The 13271-nt window shown below is 40.9% G+C and overlaps 1 protein-coding gene across 1 annotated transcript in view; it reads left to right on the top strand.

The window, feature by feature from the left end:
- Nucleotides 1-11257, top strand: part of ZNF365 (zinc finger protein 365) — a 31363-nt gene extending 20106 nt beyond the window's left edge. The window contains exons 3-4 of the mRNA XM_024209318.2: nucleotides 4786-4823; nucleotides 10908-11257. Coding sequence (XP_024065086.2) covers nucleotides 4786-4823; nucleotides 10908-11148 — 279 coding nt within the window. The 3' untranslated portion in view covers nucleotides 11149-11257. The remainder of the gene's footprint in view (nucleotides 1-4785; nucleotides 4824-10907) is intronic.
- The last annotated feature ends 2014 nt before the right edge of the window (nucleotides 11258-13271 follow it).

Here is a 13271-nt window from a genome sequence, read left to right as displayed (position 1 = left end):
TTCAGCTACGCTATTCGCCTAGCTGAATTTGCGTATCTTAAATCGATTCCCCCCCCCCAGTGTAGACCTAGCCCTCTTGATTCTAAGAGCGTTATTTTCTTTTTGAAATGTGTGTTGTCCAAAAGTTGTTACTATCTGATGGCTTTTAGCCATAGCTGGTGTCCAATGTGAAATGATTATTTGGTGTCTTAGTCCCCTTCTCAGTGAACAACAGTGATTAGTGACAGGTTTCAGAGTGGTAGCCATGTTAGTCTGTATCAGTAAAAACAATGAGGAGTCCTTGTGGCACCTTAGAGACTAACAAATTTGGGCATAAGTTTTCATGGGATGTAACCCACTTCATCAGATGAATGGATTGGAAAATACAATAAGCAGGTATAAATATACAGCACATGAAAAGATAGGAGTTGCCTTACCAAGTGGGGGTTCAGTGCTAACGAGGCCAATTCAATTAGGGTGGATGTGGCCCATTCTCAACAGTTGACAAGAAGGGGTGAATATCAACAGTGAGAAAATTATTTTTTGTAACCCAGCCACTCCCAGTCTTTATTCAGGTGTAATTTTATGGTGTCAAGTTTGCAAATTAATTCCAGTTCTGCAGCTTCTTGTTGAAGAGTGGCAACTTTTAAGTCTGTTATTGAGTGTCCAGGGAGATTGAAGTGCTCTCCTACTAGTTTTTGAATGTTACAGTTCTTGATGGCTGATTTGTGTCCATTTATTCTTTTGCGTAGAGACTGTCCGGGTTGGCCAATGTACATGGCAGAGGGGCATTGCTGGCACATGATGGCAGATATCACATTGGTAGATGTGCAGGTGAACAAGCCCTTGATGGTGTTGCTGATGTGGTTGGGTCCTATGATGGTGTCCCTTGAATAGATATGCAGGCAGAGTTGGCAACAGGGTTTGTTGCAGGGGTTGGTGTTTCTATTGTGTGGTGTGTAGTTGCTGGTGAGTATTTGCTTCAGGTTGGGGGGCTGTCTGTAAGCGAGGACTAGCCTGTCTCCCAAGGTCTGTGAGAGTGAGGAATCATCCTTCAAGATAGGTTGTAGATCCTTGATGATGCGCTGGAGAGGTTTTAGTTGGGAGCTGTAGGTGACGGCTAGTGGCGTTGTTACTTTCTTTGTTGGGCCTGTCCTGTAGAAGGTGACGTGTGGGTACCGTTCTGGCTCTGTCAATCTGGTTCTTCACTTCTCCAGGTGGGTACTGTAGTTTTAAGAATGCCTGATAGAGATCCTGTAGGTGTTTATCTCGGTCTGAGGGATTGGAGCAAATGCACTTGTATCTGAGGGTTTGGCTGTAGACAATGGATCATGTGATGTGGTCTGGATGAAAGCTGAAGGCATGTAGGTAAGTATAGCGGTCAGTAGGTTTCCGGTACAGAGTGGTGTTTATGTGACCATCGCTTATTTGTACTGTAGTGTCCAGGAAGTGGATCTCTTGTGTGGACTGGGTCACTACAAAAAATAATTTTCCCTCTGTTGATACTCACACCTTGTCAACTGCTGGGAATGGGCCACATCCACCCTAATTGAACTGGCCTCGTTAGCACTGACACCCTCCCACCCCACACTTGGTAAGGCAACTCCCATCTTTCATGTGCTGTATATGTATACCTGCTTACTGTATTTTCTAGTCCATGCATCTGATGAAGTGGGTTATATCCCACGAAAGCTTATGCCCAAATAAATTTGTTAGTCTCTAAGGTGCCACAAGGACTCCTCATTGTTTTTAGTGATTAGTGAGCAACACAAATACCACCCCAACCTTTGGCACTAATTGGCTCCCATTAGCAATTTCAGTAGCAAGATCAAAGAATGAATGAACATGGAAATGGAACTCCCAGGGCATCAATGAGAGTCAAGCACATTGGTTGGACAATAGCAGGGAGACATGGCCTGTCATTGCTGTCTATTTTTAAAGATCTTCAGAGCTGTCAATCTGGCACCTTTCAGAAGCACTAAAATTCACATTAATATTTGGAAAGGAAAGTGTTTAATTTGGGGCTGCAGGCAGGCAATGTTGGTAGATATTGGGAGTTGTAACAGTGTATTGTACTTAAATTCAGTCATGGACAGATCATTGATTGGAAGGGCATGAGAGATCACAGTAGAACTCCTGGGAATTGAGGAATTGCAAAATGGACAAAATGTGATCCAGGAAGCTGGTGCAATGCCACCCAGATGCATAAAACCATTCCCCAACCCCAGCAGAGAATGTTTTCCTCTCCAGTTTTCTTTAGGCCCCATTCCTATACAGTGCTCAAACTTCAGAGCATTGTGCTGCAGGTAGGGTTGAAGGTAAGGGAGAGGAAAGCAAAAATTGTGGATCTTTGTTATTCGTTGCTAATATTTAACTCGGGTTTTGCCACAAAACTCTTGCAATGCAAAAGTTGGGATTTTGGCATGGCTCTTTGGCCTGCTATTTGGGGGGATAAAGTCAGACTACTTGAAAACACTGGTCAGGAAGACTTATTGCTTGAGTCAAATGTGTCAATCCTTTCATCTTGCCATATGGCCTGATGCTGCAGTCCTTACTCAAGCAAAACTCCCTTTGACAGTCTTGCTTGAGTAAGGACTGTAAGAATGGCTCAGACTGACTGTGTATGATTATCCCATGCAGAAAAACAGATAACAATTCTGAGACTGGAAACCCTGCCCCCTCCAGTGAATGCTGCTCTTGGCATAGCTGAGAATGTAGCTTAGAGAGTTTTAGTTGTTCTTGTAGAATAAATATATTTTGGCAAAATTAAAGGTTGTGAGGAAAAATTTATTTAATCCAGTTTAATGGGGAACAATGGCTTATTAATTATCTTGAACACAATAATTACTTCTCATTGTATCTAGACTGTATAATCAAATGTGAAGTACCTACAGTCAGCCCTTGCTATTCTTCTTTAGCAATTTACTTTGATTATAGTTACAATAAAAAAAATTGTAAATACCTGCTGGTAAATGAACTAACAAGGCATGGATAATTACAAGATTTAAGATTATTTATTAAATTGGAAGAGTTGTTAGTAGGAAAAGAAACAAAGAATTTTTTGTTTAAATGTTCCTAGTAGTGAAAGAAGGGAAAGATGGAAATATGATTCTGCATACTGAATATACAGAATTGTTTTTGTAACTAGAATAGTTTAAAAATATTCCACTATTGCACTTCAGTCATTTTAAATTTGGCTTTAAATTTTAATTGAATTAAAAATATGAGCAACTGGACTAAAATATACAGCTGGAAGATAATTTCATAGCCTTTGGGCTGGTCTACACTGGGGGGGGGGAGTGGGATCGATCCAAGATACGCAACTTCAGCTACGAATAGCGTAGCTGAAGTCGAAGTATCTTGGATCAAATTACCTGGGGTCCACACGGCGCGGGATCGACGGCCGCGGCTCCCCCGTCGACTGCGCTACCACCGCTCGCTCTGGTGGAGTTCCGGAGTCGACGGTGAGTGCGTTCGGGGATCGATATATCGCGTCTTAACGAGACGCGATATATCGATCCCGGATAAATCGATTGCTACCCGCCGATACGGCGGGTAGTGAAGACGTATCCTTAGATTGCATGGCCTCAAGATGAGAGAATAACAGTGGCTTAACTAAGGAGATTAGGTGGGTGAGGTAATATTTTTTATCGAAACAACTTCTGTTGTTGAGAGAGAAGCTTTCAAGCCACACAGAGCTCTGCTTCAGGTTTGTAAATTACACCTATAGTTGCAGTGTACACATAGCTAAGAGTGACCAGATGACCCAAAATATGGGCTTTGCATTTAAAAAGAAATCCTTTTATTTGTTTTCAAACAAACTGTTATTAAGCTATGACAAACGTCCAATAACTACTTCTTTTCTTCCACTACAAATACTGGGCTACATGCTAACAATATGTAGAATTTAGTGCATAGGGGTTAGGAAGCACTGCAAGTTTCCACCTGTTGAATTTCCTAACTTTGAGGAGGACAAAATAAATCTCTCTTCTTTCCCCTCAACCCCTAGAGCAGGCAATGAGTTCTACCTCTTAACATACTGATGTCCTGAAATCTGTGTAGTCTAGGGGTGCCCCTGACTGAGGTTAAAGTTAAACACATGTGTAGATCTTTGCAGGATCAGAGCCTTAGATATACGTTGTTTTTTATAGATATTAAGTGATTTAAATGACCGAAGACCACTGTGTATAGGTGGCATGTGAGTTTTTCGTTCGGGGAGGCTACACCCAGGAGCGCCAGAAGCTCCCTAGAAGTGCGGGGGCCACAGGAGCCCAGACAGTTCCCCCTGCTTCCCCGGTCTGGCCCTCTCCCTGAGGCCCCACCCCACCACTCGCTCCTCTAAGCCCCCCACCACCATCCGTCAATCGCCCTTAAGGCACGAAAAAAGTGGGAAGGCTTGTGTATGTCATTTCATTTTGCTATTATCTTCATTTATCTATATGTCCTCCCCTTTTTTTCCTGCCTTAAGGGTGAACAACAGACTGGAGGGGGCGGAAAGGAGCGAGCAGGAGGCAAGGCCTCAGGAGAAGAGGAGCCGGGGCGGGAAGGGGTGGAGCGGCACGGAATGGTGGTGGTGCCCCCACGCTGCCGCCACTTCGAGGGAGCTTCCGGTGCTCCTGCTCCCAAGGCACAAAGGCGGCAGGCAGGCACGCCTCCAAAGGGAGGTGACTCACCTCCATCATTTGCCCCCTACATGGCCAGTCTTTTTTATTTTAGGGAGGCTTAGCCTCTCTAAGCCTCTTATACGCGCCACTCATGTCACTATGATATTTGCTCATAATATGAACATTTCTGTTTTTTTTCCAGTTTACAGACCTCTCATCAAATAAGAAACCCAGATGCCTGTATGTATGTCATTTCATTTTTCTATCATTTAAACATGCTTGCATTTTAACATGCTTACATTTCTGCGTATGCTGTATAACCCTGATCCTAAGTCCATTACACTGACTTCCATGGGCTTTGGAGCAGGTCCTATATTTGATGATATATATGCATTTTGCATAATAAAGGAAAACCAGGTGTTTTGCTAAATTAAAAATAAAATATTTTATTCAAGAAAAAATAGAATCCTTTTGTGCCAATAAATTACTTGTTTGACCGTATGAGGTTTTCACAAAGTTTGAATCTACTAAATGAACACATACTAAGTTTCAGATGAAAATGTCTTTAACATTCTGTCATGGACATTCTTGAGTACCATATGCGGGAGATTTATACTTGCCATTTATGTCAGATTTTTTTTAAAGGGGGCACAACTTAAAAATACCATATTATGAACAAAATTTCCTGACCTATAGTATGTGACTAAAACAGCTTCAGTTTTTAAAATCAAATTTAAAAATGCAACTTACACCTCTACCCTGATATAACGCTGTCCTCAGGAGCCAAAAAAAATCTTACCATGTTATAGGTGAAACCACGTTATATCGAACTTGCTTTGATCCGCCGGATCGTGCAGCCCTGCCCCCCCGGAGTGCTGCTTTACCGCGTTATATCCAAATTCGTGTTATATCGGGTCGCGTTATATCAGGGTAGAGGTGTACTTTTCACTTTGTTTATTTTTTAATTTCTTAGCTTGGACAGTGAAAATTATTGGAATCAGTTTCACTTTTGCTGATAGTGTAGGAATTATTAATTAACAGTGCAGGAGTTGGTGATTTTTATGTTGGTTTTTTAACAATTTATTCCATTCGAAGTTTTTCTAAAAAATCATGAAACATTTCTCTACTGGTTTTAGATTAGTAAAAACAAACTTTTTTCCAAAAACCTAAACTTTGGCCTCTACTTGAGCTGACAGGGTCTCTAAATTTCAGACCCCTATCACTGTTTATATCATTGGAAGAAGTGGGAGAATGCATGAAATGAAACATGACGTGACACATTCACCTAAGTGGGTATAACTCCACTGGAGTCAATGGAGTTGGACCCACTTATGTCAGCATTGTAGAAATAAGACATATCAGGCCCAGTTCAATAAAACTTATGTATTGAAATCAGATGTGGGTAAGTGACATGGACATGGATTATTGAGGGGATTGGTAACAGCATATACAAGCCACTGGTTTAAAGCAGCACAGTTTAGCAGAATCCAGTAGTTGCCACCATCTGCTGGGATTTCAGTGGCCTATATGAAATAACTTGCAGGTCTTCATCCAGCCACTGATAAGCAGTTGTCCTTATGAAAAACACCATTAGAACGCGCACTGATTAGCACCCCAGCAATCTCAGCAGATACACCAAGGACTGAATCCGCAGATGGACTGAAATTACCTGCTATTTTATAGAGATGGTTACCACAAACAGAGCTGAGGCAGTATGGGGAAGCTCCTATTGCTGCTATGCCTGTTCTGTGGATGAAGAGATAACTTCAGTTTCCATAACTGTCAAGCCAGCTGTTTTTGAGATCACATTACAAATTAAGTTAAAGGTAAAAGAGTTAAGCAAGCATTATATGCATCAGCTGATTTGACATACTGTATCTCTATAGTTTACTCTCCATGAAACAAATATGTTGGCAATTTGATGAAGCTTCAACTACAAAAGAATTTTCCTACAATATTTTTATTTTTAAAAAGTAGCATTGTGGGTCACTGGTTGTTTAAGCAAGAGAACCAGGTTTGAGTCCCACCAACCCTCTGGGAGGAGAATCCTCATTTGGTGTAAGCAGTTATAGCCCCACTGGGCCTATAACATTTTACATCAGTGTCCTACCACCTTATGTCAGAATGTGCTAATAATTAGAGGTGAAACAGAGGATAGGACAGTTGTCAGAACCAACTGTCAAAAGATGTCAAATGCATCTTTTCTGTAATAACTCAGTAACTCTTACTGTACACTATCTCAGCATCTAGCAACACAGACTAGATCATAACTGGTTGGTGTGATCTTTTACCATTATGATCTGTTTTAATAAGATAAAAAGTATTTTTAAATACATTGAGGATTTTTTAAGTTAATTTGCCTTCCATATGCACTGAAGTCTATAACCGTGAGGACTGTAAATCATTTGTGTCTGTAACCATGTAGCACCCACCTCTCATGAGAGTCCCTTCTGGTCCGATGTGTCTTCGGTCGTTAGCCAGTCCTGGCCCTGGTATTGAGGCATGCCCCCAGGGCTTCCTCCCTGGTTTTACCTTCTTTGGTCTCTTCTGGCCCCAGCTTTCCAGATGGGCCTCTTAACAGTTCAGCTACCCTTCTGGGGGTTTATCGCTGTCCAATTGTAGGCCACTTCCCCAGTGGTCTGGGGGACCCAGGCCCACCCACTATATCTGATCCCAGCCCAGGGACCCTAAAAATAACAGCCACATGTCCTTTTAATGAAACTGTCTTCATTTCCCTAGGCCACTTCCCCATGGTCTCAGCTTTCACCAATGTTTCACCCTTAGCTCAGAGTTTTCTGCATTCAGGCCCAGCAGCCAGCCAAGTACTCTTTCTCACTCCCCCAGTCCCTGCCCACACTGAACGGTCCCTGATACTACAGTTTCTTTTGGACAGCCAGCAGCACCATGTACACTCCTCTGGTTCCTACAAGGAACTGATTGTGGTCTGCACTGCAGCTCCTTTTTATATGGCCCTCCTGGGCCCTGATTGGCTGGTCCCTACAGCCTCCCCCCTGATTGGCTGCTTCTGCGCAGTCTCTCCAGGCTGCTTGGAGGACTTAGCTCCACTGCTCCTTTCCTGGGATGAGTATGGCAGGACCCTGAGGCCTCCAGCAGGGGGCCTCTGGGCCTAATCCACCCCATCACAGTGTCATATTAATGTTGGCTGCAATTTTCAAAGTAGCCTAAGAGAATTAAGCACCCAAATGCCCTGTGACCAGCACCATCACTAACTCCAGCAGCAGAGCCTCAGCTGGTGTCTGTTGTCATAACTCCATTGACATTAGTGGAACTATGCTAATTTACACCAGCTGAGGATCTGACCCTGCTCTCCTCATTGGTCTCCTCAATTTCTCCACTGTTTGCCTGCCAAAATCTGAAAGCAACTCAACTTGCTGGGGGCAGCCACCTCTCATGTCCATGCTGCTTGAGATTAGGGTTGGGGGGGGATCTACATTCCAGAAACTCTTTACCTTTCACTACCCCTCCTTTGAGATTATGGGGTTCTTTTCTCTGTGAGGTTATCTTCATGAAATTACCTCTAAAGTAGTAATCTTAACAAAAACAAATGTATATTAAAGGAGAGAGAATGGAATTAAAATAAAAATTGTTTGCTAACTTATCTAAATTTGCACTTCTTATAACTGAAACTAGCTATTACAGTGTTGTTGTAGCCATGTCGGTCCCAGAATATTAGAGAGACAAGGTGGATGAAGTAATATCTTTTATTGAACCAACTTCTGCTGGTGAGAGAGACAAGCTTTCGAGCCATACAGAGCTCTTCTTCAGGTCTGGAAAATGTATTCCTAGTGTCACAGCAAAATGCAAGGTGGAACAGATTGTTTAGCATAAGTAGTTAGCACATACTGTGGTCCTACATGATCCCTTAGGATATGTACTAACTACTTATGCCCACTTCCACCTTGTATTTTGCTGTGAAGCTGGGAGTATCTTTCCCAGTCCTGAAGAAGAGCTCTGTTTGACTCGAAAGCTTATCTCTCTCACCAACAGAAGTTGGTCCAATAAAAGACATTACCTCACCCACCGGGTCTCTTTAAACTAGCTAAGGTATTTTCAGTATAGTTACAGAGAAAACAGAAAAATAAATAGTTTACATCTTGAAAGCAATCTCCTCCCATTGACTATTTTTGTCAGCTTTCCTTGCTGATTAGATACTCTCCACTGTGAACAGAAATTTCTCTCTTATCAAGCCCTCCATCTGAATCTGTATGTATCCCAGATATACCACCCTTGATCCAAGCCCAGTGCCCTGCTTTCCAAACCAGGTTTCTTCAGCTACCTATACTCGCAGTGGGGATTGGCTCACTGCTTTCTCCAGTAAATGGTTTATTAAAGGTACAAAGACATTTGCTAATGCTTAATAACAACCCAGTTGAGTTTCGGTGTAGTGCTTTCTAACAGGCAGATTGGCATTTTCCTCATTCCAACCCCCTCTTTTCTGTTGTTATAAACTGTAAATTAGAGACATAGGTCCGATCTGTGTCACACTGTCATTTAATTTCTATGAGGTCTGGACACCTAACTCCCTTTAAAAATATCACCCTTGATATATTTTGTTTTGAATAACATTACTGAGTACAGTAATAATGTGACTGAAATCATACATTGGGATAGGCCTATAATTTGCCTCTGCCTTGAGAACAAATGAGTCAGCTTCACGATGTTATATTTGACAAATACAAACCGCCATATCTTTCAACATCAACCAATTAATTGGTCCAACATACAGTTCCATGAATGCAATGTCTTAAAGCAACAGTCACAGTGACATCTGTAACAATTTTCTGTTCCTATGGACAAGATTTCCCACTGGGCTACATTTGAAGGAAAAGAAGATTATTTATATAAAATTTATCTTGCCAGTAGTTTTCTGTACTCTTCCTGCTATTACTGAATCATTTAAGTTGGACCTAATCCTCCAGTCATTCGCTGAGCAGAACTCTCACATTGAACGAAGTATTAGGCCATGCTACAGTGTCAAAATGTTTATGGCTAGTGTTCTAAAATTGAAGTTCAAACATAAAAAATATAGCCTGCAACATGGAACTCTGATTAAGTTGGCAATGCTGCTTGGAATTCTATGAATATGGGGTTTGAATTGCATGCATTTGACCAGTTGCACCTTTTTCTAGAAAGGTCTATCAAATGTGCAGTACAGTTTAATGTTCTGTATAATTAATACTATGAGGTTTGCAGAAAGAATAAGATTTGGAAAATGGTAGCCCTTACACAGATTGATTTATGTCAAACCAGCTGTTCTATTCTTCATTTGCAGTATTTGGGTAGACATGTGTTGGTGCCTTACATTGAGTAATACTGTTTTTATAGTATGCATATCTATTGTAAAATGTTTCAATATGATGTAAAAATGGAATTGTCATGGTTTTATTTAATAAAAACTCGACAATATTTTTAAATGTTGGGTTCAAGTTAGAATTTCAGAATAGAGCACCTGATTTTGCTCTCACTTACAATGGTGTCAACCTGAAGTAGCTCTTTTCAAGTCAATTTACTTCAATAAAGTCACACTAGGCATGAACTAGGACAAACAAAAGAAGGGGGAGGAGGTTGGCTTGTTTATAGGCTTACATTCCTTTTCTTTTCCCCACACCAATTACTTATTACTATTGATCCACTCACACCCCAAAAATTCAGAATTAAGGTTAACTCAACAAGCATGATTTAAGAACGAAAACTTCCTCAATTGGTCAGCCAACCAGAGGCTTCAGACTTAAATTTGCAATACTGACTGTCAGCTGGCTTACAAATAAAAGGCAGACAACCCCCAGGGGGATCTGCCAGCACCACAGCAACCAAAGATCCAGCTGAGTTCCCGCCACTGAGAAGTCACCAGAGTCCCTCTCCACTGCAGTATATGTCATTATTATTATTTAAAAATCAGGGTGAAATTCATCCTTCGCAGAGGGAAGTCCTGTGCACCACTTAAGTCCCTTAAATCCCTTTAAGATGTCAAATTAGGACACGTATGCCTTGTGCTGGCCCGCAGCACATGGACAAATTTCACTCTAAATGAACATGCACTGAAAGTGCATCCGATGATGCACATAGCGTGTTCCAGTAAGAAATGTGAATGTCTATATTTCCTTGGAGTAAAGGGAAACTACTATATGCTAGTCTCAACTCTTACATAACACTCTCCAAAGCAAAAGAACAATTTACAGTTGTCATTCTAAAAATGCTATTTTTACCATGCAATACCCCGGTAGCTGCAAGTGCTCAGCACCTTTAAAAATCAGACCATTTGCCACCTTTGCAAAATCTGACTGACTTTTTTTTTTATTTCAGAAGCCGAGGAAATCAGCATGGTTCATATAATATACCTGATGCAAAACCTCATTCCCTTCAAAAAGGTAGAATGTTCCTAAAGAAAACCAAGGATGAGAAGAACAGCATCCAGCCAGTTATATTCTTCTATGAGCCTGTCGACTGCTCAAGAGAGCTATGGAGGCCACAGAAAAAAGGTGAACCTGTGAGTGCTGCCCGAAAGGTGAATTCAAAATCCAAGCAGGGTAAAAAAGGCAAATAGCTACAGTAACAGATTATATTATATAACAACATGCAGGAGCTACTGGCACAAGGCTTCAACAAAACAGATATTGAATCATGTCTGTTAGCTAAGCATTGTACTTTTTCTTATTCATTTGTTCATGCCATAAAATATTAAATATAAATATATATAATATATATAGTATGAAAGAATATTTATATTATTTAGTAATTTTGTTTCCATTGGGGGGTCTATAAGTGAAGTAACATTTATTTATGTCAGTTTGCATTTGATTTTTCTATTTATGTAATGCTAGAGCCTATTGAAAATGATCCCAGTATCTTGCTGTATACTATTGTGGCCATATGTTTTATAACCAGATATTTTAGTGGCAGTATGTGGTTTACTAATCTAATTTCCATCCATGTCATTGCATTAGTTCAGAAGGATCCATTTAATTGGCATCCCGATACTCAGTCTTTGCACTTAATTGGTGTGATTGCCAGGAAATATGTTCAATGACAAATCACTACATATACCAGCACACTCAGTTGTGAGAAGTGCATTTTAGTGTAATCCTACAGTGCTGGCTTCAAAGCTGTTCATAGCAGCAGATTGGTATTTGCAATACTGAATTTTCTCTATGCAGCCCTGAATGTTCATTTCATGCTCCTTCCATGCTTTACTATAGCTCCTATTGGGATCCAGGAAGTGGGCGGGCAAAGCCTGCCCACTGCTAAAGGATCCCCCCCCCCAGCCTAAGGGGGGGTCTACAGGACCTGGAGACCAAAAAATTACGGGGGACAACTAATAAAAGAACAGGGACAGGAGTGAGGTCAAAGGGTGCTTTACTATAGCTGCTAAACAAATTGATTTTACCCAGGGCCAAATTCCAAGCTCGTGTAAATTGACACAGCTCAATTAACTTCAGTGCTTGCTTTGAAAATGCTGCATGCTTTGTATTTTCAGTACCGTTACAACTCCTGCCATTGTTCATCAGCAGGAATTGAACTGAGGCCTACAATCAGAAGCTACTTTGTCCATGTCTACACTGCAGTTAGACATCTGCAGCTGGTCCATGTCAGCTGATGCGGGCTCAGGCTGAGGGGCTGTTCAATTGCAGTGTAAATGTTTGGACTCAGACTACAGCCCGAGCTCTGGGACCCTCCCACTTTGTAGGGTCTTAGAGCTCAGACTTCAGCCCAAGCCTAAACGTCTACACTGCAATTAAACAGCTCCCGAGACCGAGTCAGCTGGCACAGGCCAGCCTCAGGTGTCTAACTGCAGAGTAGACATACCCTTTGAGCTAACGGAATAACTCCATTACCAACTAGCAGTAGTAGTTTCTTTCCCTCCATGGATCAGGAGCTAGAGGGAAAGATAAGTTACGCTATGTGCCAGCATGTTCCACTGTAATATGTGTTTTTAGGCAATTAAGGAATATTTACCAGCACAGTGTACTACATGATCCTCTCTTAATTGGGATGATAATTTAAGACCCAATCCTGCTAATTTTTATCTGTATGAATACTCCTTTCACACACTAATACTCCCATGGATTTCAAATAAATACATACGATTACGGATGTTAGAAAGGATTGCAGGATTGGAACCTTAACTGGAATGTCTCTACTTCCAATTAAAAGGATTCTACTTGATCATAATGTTCTTCAGAATTAATTTTGTGTGTATATTTTTGGTAGCATTAATCCTTATGCCAAGTTTATAAATATTAGCATCCTGTTGAGATTACTGGCAAGAACTGTTTTCTTGAGAAGAGAATAAATAGCCGAGTCAAGTCTCTGTTTAATTTATTTTTTAAATGCTCTTAACAGACGTAAATTGTCTTTGTGGAAGCTGGTTTTTAAAGTACATATATAAAGATGTGCAGAAAATGTTACTTGTTTTTTATAATTATGACTGTAAGCATAACTGAGTGAGAAGAAGCAGAAGAAAACATATCACCATGACTATTGCTGCAATAAACTCTAGATTTGCAATATATTTGATATAGACGATAACTAATATGCTAAAATGCAGGAAACAACAAATGTCACATTTTTCATTGTATATAATTCCCAGAGTGTATCATAGTGAAGAATGAAACGATTGAGTTCTCACTTTTATTTAAGATAATGTATATGGAACTATCACGTGTGTTT

Source organism: Terrapene carolina, unplaced genomic scaffold, assembly GCF_002925995.2.
Source record: "Terrapene carolina triunguis isolate 2854851 unplaced genomic scaffold, T_m_triunguis-2.0 Scaffold95, whole genome shotgun sequence".
NCBI lineage: Eukaryota > Metazoa > Chordata > Testudines > Emydidae > Terrapene > Terrapene triunguis.
This window is presented reverse-complemented; position numbering and strand designations above follow the sequence as displayed.